At 56.3% G+C, this 8,557-nt stretch overlaps 1 protein-coding gene across 1 annotated transcript; it reads right to left on the bottom strand.

Annotated features, from left to right (window-relative positions):
• Window positions 1-2,206: 2,206 nt before the first annotated feature.
• RPS4X (ribosomal protein S4 X-linked) lies at window positions 2,207-6,498 on the bottom strand. Its single transcript, XM_014891043.2, is given in 8 exon segments — window positions 2,207-2,367; window positions 2,948-3,105; window positions 3,526-3,697; window positions 4,728-4,825; window positions 5,257-5,437; window positions 5,943-6,020; window positions 6,237-6,297; window positions 6,299-6,498. Coding segments are annotated over 8 exon segments (1,050 nt in total). The 3' UTR covers window positions 2,207-2,265.
• Window positions 6,499-8,557: the final 2,059 nt, after the last annotated feature.

Raw genomic sequence — 8,557 nt, 5'->3', positions numbered from 1 at the left:
TCAGGGGCGATGCTGGAGCTGAGGCAGCGGCACAGGGTGAACAGGGTCGGTGGAGGCTCAGGGGAGCTCTGGCGACACGGAGGCGCCCAGCTCTTGCCCGGGCATGTGGCCGCCTTCGCCCGGGTCGGGAGTCGCGGTGGGTGGGCTGCAGCTTCTTCCCCGCCATTCCGGGCGGCCCCGAGGCGGCTCTTCCGCACCCGCTGAGGTTGCAATCTCATCGCTCCAGCGACGTCATCCCTCATCCGCCGCTGCGCCGCCGGGCCCCGAGCCAATGCTGAGCCACGCCGTTGTTGGTGCTCCGCAATGCCGCTCCCGGGCACCCGCGCAGGCAGCAGGCCCGGCGGCCGCCCGGAAGGGCACCCGACGCTGGGCGGCAGTGGCGGCAGCAGTGCTCCGGTAGTACCGGAGCAACAATTCCGCGCTTTGCGCTCCGAGCGCCGCCGCCATCGTGCCCGTGGGCCGGCAGCGCCGTGTCCCGACCGGGTTTACCCGCTTACCTGCAGTCCGGCATTCTGGCCAGCGGACGGGAGCAGGGAGAGACCCCCTTCTTCGGTCAGGGTCCATTCGCGGCTTTCTTGGCTGCAGGAGCAGCTACTGACCGCACGGCGGCGGCCAGCGCCAGCCCCGGCCCGGGGCAGAGAGCCGGAGGTCACAGCCGGAGAGCGGGGAAAGGACGCAGACGGAGGCGAGGAGATGCACGGGAAACACAAGGCAATGACATACACGCGATCCGCCGGCGGTAATGCTCAGCAGACAATTAATTTGGGATAACCCACACAAAGCAACTTAACCTGGTTGACCCACACTGGATAATCCATTGCAAGACCACTCCCGAACTGCCAACATTTCACCCCAAATTTTCTCAACTGGTTTCATTGCCATTTTGGAGATTTTTTTGCAAGTATAAAAATTGAGTTTTACTTTCTCAAATATTCAATTTGGCAATTTTCTGGAGCTTTTTCACAACATAAAAACTGTTGTGGTTTTTGCTTTTGGTTCTGTGCATGAAAATGTAGGGATTTGAACTTTCTGGCTGCTCACATCTGTGCATCACAGGACAGCCCAAGCACCGGTGCCCACTGCCAGCACCATGAAAGTCTCTGAATGCTGCTGCTCTGTGCCTGCACAACACCCAGAAGCAGCACAGCAACACTTGAGGGATGGGACCATGGGCAGTGCCACAGTCATTCAGCTTTCCTGACAGTGTAACGTTTTCAGAATACAGCTGGCTGCAGACACTTCATGAGGCTCAAATACATTTTGTCATGGACACCTGATGAAGCAAATGGAAGATGCCAGTTTTCAAATCGTGCACTTCTGTGCCCCATCAATCTTGGAAGACAGGTGCTTGCAAGGCCAAAGCAGACAGGCAGAGTGGGAGAGCCCCCAGGGCTCCTCCTCCCCAGGCCAAGCAGAGCAGAGGTTGTACCCTCAGCCTCTTCTACACCTCCATCACTCCAGCTTCTCCACTGGCATTGCTCCATAGTGCCCATACCTGCCTAGACCTGGTGGCCCCAACCTGCACACCATGCCCAGGCACAGCCTCCCCTTCCCTACAGTGCGTCCTTCAGCCTTGCCGGCACAGCTAAGTTGTGTGGCTGGCCTTGCACACTGCCCACACCTGCCCACCTTGTCCCTCCAGGGCCATTCCCAAAGCCACAACTGGTTCCCAGCACCCTGGTTCCAGCAGGGCATCAGCCCACTGATGGCCCACTGCCAGGCTGGTGCTCAGTGTTCCCAGTAGCCCATTCCCCTCCCACTTAGTCCAGGCTGTCAGTGTGATCACTTGTAGCCTCCATCTCCACAGAAAAGACAAGAGGAGCAGCCCGATGGATCTTCCCAGTGCATGGCAACCAGCCAGGCTTGGACACTGAGTGCCAAGACCCTTGAAGCCAACAGAGCTCGGGTAACCCCTAAAGCTGACCTGGCACCACAGGCTACAGGAGAGCCCAGCTAGCTCTCCCCAGATCTCTGCTTCTCCTGCACATCCAGGAGCGTTTGTGCCAACACCTTGCCAGGGACAGACAGAGCAGTCTGTAGGCTCTCCCATCCTTCCTCCTTGCCCTTCTGGAATATGGCTGTGGTAGTTGCTCAGATTGATGGGAGTCTGCTCAGAGAAGCAGGACCTTCTGAAGAGCAGGGCCTGGCACTGGTAGCATGGCTCCCCACCCTAGGACGCCCCAGGACACCCCCAGCCAGTCAGAACCATGTAGTAAACGGTTTAATTAACACACTGACAGCACCAGAGCCAGCCTGAGCTGGACTTTATCCACTGCTCTGCTTGGCCGCCAGTCTCTTGTCTCTCTCTTCAGCAATGGTCAGGCGGATGCCCTTTCCACGGGGCAAGGAGATCCACGGCTTGTTACCCTGCATTAAGGGAGAAGAAACCACATCAGGAAACCCAGAGAACAACACAGTTCTCCCTCCAAGGAGGAAAGCAGTAGAAGCCCACCCCTGCTCAAGCTGAGTCAGGTACACATGGTGGTAGCACTGGCGCAGCAGAGGCCACTAAGGAAGGTGCCAAGGATGCACGGGTCTACAGCCGCCTGTCAGTCACATCCCTGAAGAATGTGCTTCAGCCAAAACCGAAACACCGCCCCTCTGCAACCAAAGAGCCTGTCGGGGATGGCAAAGCAGCAGAGGCTTTGTGGGGGGCACTCTGATTCACAGCAGCTGCCCAGATCACACCAAGGTCTGAGCACTGCTCAGCCCCCAGCTCTCAGGTTTCAGGGCTGCTTCTTGAAAATATCCTTATTCCTAAAGCTGCAAATGCTTCTTCCCTTTCCCAGAGCAGGAGGAAATACAGGGAGCTGAGTAAGAACAGAGGCCATAGCTGAAGCTCCACTGTGTGGGAAGACAGCTGCCTAAGGAAACACCAAGGCTCTTTGCCTCAGCCAGGAGCCCCTCACAGGAGAGAAGCCCCCATCTGGTGTACCCACGGCCTTACTTTGCCAATAACGAAGATGTTGGAGAGCCTGGTGGCAAAGCTGTTGCCATTGGCGTCCTTCACATGAACCACGTCAAACGACCCAGGGTGCCTCTCCCGGTTGGTGATCACCCCAATACGGCCCAAGTTGGCACCACCGGTCACCATGCACAGGTTACCTGAATAAGGGAACAGAGGTGTGACAAGAGCTGGCACCAAGTGCTGTGAAGTCCTTCCACTTGGGCTCCCTGCCCATACGAAACATTCCCATCCCACCTGCGCTAGGACTGCTCACAGCTTTCTGTGACTGAAACTGTCTCTCACCATGAAGAGACAAGCTGAAGCACCTCCCCACCAGCCTGCTGCTTCTACTTGGTACCTCAGAATTGCCAAGTCCCTGCCAAATGGTTCCCACTGCCAGGACACAAGAAGAATTCCCTGCTCCAGCTGCAGGTGGACATGCTCCTGGGAAACAAACCCCTTCCAAAGGTTGACACCACTGCCTCTGTATTTCAGTGCAAATAAGCCTAGCGTTTAACTTCCATACTGCTCTCCACAGTGGGGAAAGGTACAGTGCTTTAATGGGATGCAAGACCTACCTGTGTCAAACTTGATGAAGTCTGTGATCTTGCCTGTCTCCAGGTCAATCTGGACTGTATCATTCACCTTGATAAGGGGGTCCGGATAGCGGATAGTGCGGGCATCATGAGTGACCAAGTGAGGTATTCCTTTGGTGCCCACAAAGATCTTCCTCACCTTGCACAGCTTGTACTGCAAACAAAACCCAACACCTCTCAGCTGAGACAGCGAGCAATGTCATGGACTAGGGAACTCTTGTATTCCAAAGAGCCACCAGCCAGCAGAACACCCAGACACTCAGGACACAACATGAGCCCACGGAGTGACTTGTCCAGCTCCCTGCCTCAGAAACAACTTTTGAACAGCTGCCACGCAGCTCTGCTACAGCCCCACCAGAAAACACCTTTGCTGTTGGGAGCAGCAGCCCACCTTGGGCTTCAGCCTCCCCACAAACACTGGCTACATTTTCACAGGAAAGTCTTCACCAGCACACAAGGCAATTCCTTTATTTTTCCCTAAAGCCCATGGGCACACAACAGAGGCTGCATTTCTCCAACACCCAAGAGAGACCCTCCAGGGCACTGATTTCCCTCCTGCTTGTCACCCTAACTCACTCATAGCCTCTCCGGACTTCATATATCAAGACAGAGTAGTAGCCAGAGAAGCACATCACAAGGAGAACCACATCACAGCTGGATCCAGCACAGCCATCCACACACCTGCGTGCCTGCACAGCCTGCCTTATGGAAGGAGACGGAAAGCAGACCACAGCCTCACAGCACAGGCACACCATGCCTGGGTTAAGGAAAATGCATGAGGCAGTTGCATCCCAGCATCCAGGGTGAATAGGCAGTTTTGCCGTCCTGGGAAGAAGTTCGAGGCTTTTACACCACAGGCAGCTACATGTTTCTGGTCACTGTTAGCTGGCAAAGCCAAGACTCTCCTCCACCCCAAAACTCTCTGATCCAGCCCATGCCAACAACATAATCTCCAGCACCAGATAATGCACCTACACCCATCTGTGAACTACCTGAATGGAACAAAGAGATCTCCCCCGACCCAGGCTTCACCACAACACTGAGCACCCCAATCTCAAATGCAGCATGGTCTCAACTGTCAGGGAAGAGAGACACCAGCTCTCATTCAGGAGATGACAAAGACGAAGCACTGCCCCAACCGAACCCAACTGGACCCACACTTACACCACATCAAAGCTCCTCACCTTGGCCTCCTCAGGTGTGATGCGGTGAACAGCAAACCGGCCCTTGGTATCATACACCAGGCGGAAATGCTCACCTGTCTTCTCAATGCTGATGACATCTGATTGCAGACAGGGAAATACAACAATAGCTGTTACCAGCTCAATACCCAAGACCCTAACTTGGGATCAAGCTCATGTTTAAAAAGAAACAGAGACTGCTAAATAATTAGGGTGTGATTGATGAGGTTGGGATCTACCCCTGACCACAGGCTCTCATCTTTTCTGCGACAGACTGCAAATTAGCAAAAACTGCTCAAGGGTGGAATTTGAACAGCAACTTGCCCAGGTCAAGCAGGCACTTACAGGCTACAGGTATCTGACTATGGTATCCACTGCAGTGCACAATTCCAAACTAAATAACAACTGCTTACACATATCTTTTCATGAATTCCAGCAGGGAAACCTTACCCCTAAAATAATGCCAGCCCCACAAAACACTCCCCCACCAGTGTAGGAGAGCTGCCTAAGGAATTGCCCCAACCTGACTCACCCATGAAGCCTGCAGGGTAGGTGATGTCGGTGCGGACTTTGCCATCTATTTTGATGAACCTCTGCATGCAGATCTTCTTGACCTCATCTCCTGTCAGAGCATACTTCAGCCGGTTGCGCAGGAAGATGATGAGGGGAAGGCACTCCCTCAGCTTGTGAGGGCCTGTTGATGGGCGGGGTGCCTGTGGACAGAAGCTTTCTGCTGGAGGCTCAAGCAGCATCAACCACCCCAGCGAAGGAAACCATGGCGCCAACAGCTCCCGCAAGAGCACAGAAGGGCAGCAGCACAAAATGTAGCTGCCACGCAGGCAGCGACTGGCTCAAGCTCCCTGTTCTTGCTATTGACAGCAGTTTCCCCCGTGTCTCGCCAGCCTTACAAAACTGCCCCAAACAGAGCACAACCATCCATCTCAACAGGGAGGTGGAAAAGCACAATAGGCAGGTTAAAAGAGAACAGCCAACGACCCCATCACATTCTCTACACACGGGGGAACACGAACGCTATTCACAAAGACCCTAGCGTTAAAGCAACACCTCCTGCCCTGTCCAACTGCCGTTTACCGCCCACCCCCGCGCAGCACCCCTGATGTGTCCGCACCTGCCACGACCAACCCGGCCCCGGCCCCACCGCCGACCCCGGACCCCAGCCCGAGCCGAGCTTCAACCCCAAACCAGGCCCGCACTCACGAAGACGCCCGTCAGCTTGTCCAGCATCCAGTGCTTGGGTGCAGCCACGCGCTTCAGATGCTTCTTGGGGCCTCGGGCCTACAGGACGGGACGTGTTAAGGGGTGTGTTACGGGCCGCCGCCAGGCCCGGCCCCCACCCAGCCATCCCTCCCCGGCCCCCTCGGACCCCCGCCCCTCGGACCCTAGCGCCGGACTCCCTCCCGTGCTTGTCGCCCCGGGGAGGGACGGCCACAGCCCGCGGTAGCGGGGGATGGCGGCGGATGCCGGAGGAGAGCAGCTCCCCCGCGCTCTCACCATGGCTGCGCTCCGCCGAGAAAGGACTGGTGCTTCCGGCCCACCGCGGAAGGACAAAGGATGGCGGCAGCGACGTGCTTCGCCCCCTGGCGGCTCGGAGGTCCACGGCCGCTCGCGAGGTGACGGGGATCTCGGGAGGGCTTGTCCCTTCCTGGCGGCCCCGACGGGGACACCCTGCTCTGGGACACCCTGCTCTGGGACACCGCGCTCCGGGACTCCCTGCTCCTAGCCGGGCACTGTGTCCGTGCTCGTCGCTGGTCATCGCTGATGGCATGGGACAGCCCGCCACATTCTGGCCCTGCGGTTTGGGAGAGTGTGTGAATATCGGGAGCCGAACCAGGGGTCACACCTGTGCCGGGACCTCTCCCTGCCAACACCTGTGCCTTCCCCCTGCCACGGCCCCTCCCAGGGTAGAGCTGGGACCCCATGCAGCCCTCAAACTTGACGCCAGGCCTTAGCGCCCACTCCTGAAGGCAGTTCGGGGGTCAAGTGGTCCCAGCTGCCCTCCCCAGGGAGGCCGACGTGTCCCCACAGTGCTCCAGAGTCCGTGGGACAGTCCCGGGCCCCCAATGAGTGCAACAGCCCCACACCTGAGCACGTCCCCACAGCAGCGCTCCCGTAGGAGGGCGAGGCTGGGACAGAGGTCCCATTCCCCAGGGTAATACTGTCACCGAAAACGTCGGGATAAATGAAACTTTATGTTTAGATTAGAGAGCAGCATTACTTTATTCACAGTGCTGGGTGCATAGGGGGAGCTCCACCTATGATACATGCACACTTTGATAACTTTTCACTATTAATACACTTTAGAAAAGAAATTAATGTCCGTTGGCTATAAAATACATAGTTCTCTTCATTAAATAGTATTTTATCTTCTACGGTTATAGATTTCTTGCTTCTCATGCTAATTAGTCTACATTTTCAGTCTTGTTATTACCTTGTTATCTTTTTCCCAGGTAAGACAATTGCTGAATTGTCTTTGTTCGTTTCTTTATCTTTGGGTTCTGCAAAATGTCCTTGTAGTCTATAAATTCTGTATTCCGTGTGTACAGTTTCAGCAATATCTCTCTCCCATGCTTAGTCCAATGAAGCATATCAAGGTTGGTTTAGCAAAACTTTAAAAGTTTTAGTAATTTTCCCGACCTGTGTTCCCACAATACCAGCTTATGACAAACCTTGCTAAGTGCTTGGCTACGGTGGAAAATTACACTGTTCGCGACTGATTAAAACAATTAGAAATTTTAATTAGAAAAGTTACTAATGAAGTTGTATAATTTTCAGCAACAGGATGGGAATATCATAAGCCGAGAGAAGACGCACTGGAGCTGCGGGTGCCCACCCTCCTTCCAGCAAAGGGCTGCTTCACACAAAGTTCTTCGCCGAAATGGACAAGGGCCACAGCCGACGGAACAACGATCCTTCCGTATTTTATTACACAGCAGCTTGAGACCCTTGCCCGCGCATTTTAGGACAGGCAGCGCGGCCCAAGCTCCTCCTCCCGCCCCTTCCCACACTCGGCCGGGTTCCAAGCGGCCCGGAGGAGGCGGTTCCTGGAGGCCCCGCGGCTGCGTCCCCAAGCCCCAGGCGAGCGGCGAGCCGGGCTCCGTGGGGCTCCGGACTCCCCCCGCTGCGCAGTTCTGGATGTGGAGCTTCTGCAGGCACAAGCTGGCCAGAAGGTGGGACCGGCCTGAGGGGGCCACGGAGGCGGGGAGCAGGCCCCCACCGCCGGCACCTCCTCAGCCGCGAAGGGGTAGCAGCGCAGGATCGCCACCGCCGTGAGGGCCTTCGTGCCCCGGGGAGAGGACTGCCAACAGATTATCTCCGGCGTCTACGAGGACACGGCAGCGCTCAGAAGGGCGCGGGCTGTCTCGGGCAGGTGGGGTCCAGCGACCGTACCCAGACAGGAAGGGAACTGGAGAGGCGCCCTGGCTTACCCCCCGCTTGCGTGGGCAGCAAGGCGGGCATATCCCACTCTGGATGGGGGATGTAGGGATTTCCACCCAAGAGGCACCTCACCTAAAGCCGCAACACTTGACGCTTGTGGGGTTTCCTATTGTTTCTTTTCCCAGCTGTGTTCCTGAAACAGCTCCCACAGCTCATAGGGCAGTCTGCCTGCCCTGAGGTGGGTCAGAGGCAGCAGCTGGCCAGGTTCTCTGCTCTCTCATTCTTCACCTTTTTCCCTGGATGGGCAGTCCCCAAGCCTGACATCTCCCCCAGGCACTGGGATCCTTTGCTGGGGCAGTGGCAGCACCAGCCTCCTGCCAGCTGTTACAACACAAGACTGGTCACACCACACCAGGTGCTAGGGGTACATGGAAGTA

The sequence above is a fragment of the Sturnus vulgaris genome, chromosome 14 (assembly GCF_052056855.1).
Source record: "Sturnus vulgaris isolate bStuVul1 chromosome 14, bStuVul1.hap1, whole genome shotgun sequence".
Lineage (NCBI taxonomy): Eukaryota > Metazoa > Chordata > Aves > Passeriformes > Sturnidae > Sturnus > Sturnus vulgaris.
This window is presented reverse-complemented; position numbering and strand designations above follow the sequence as displayed.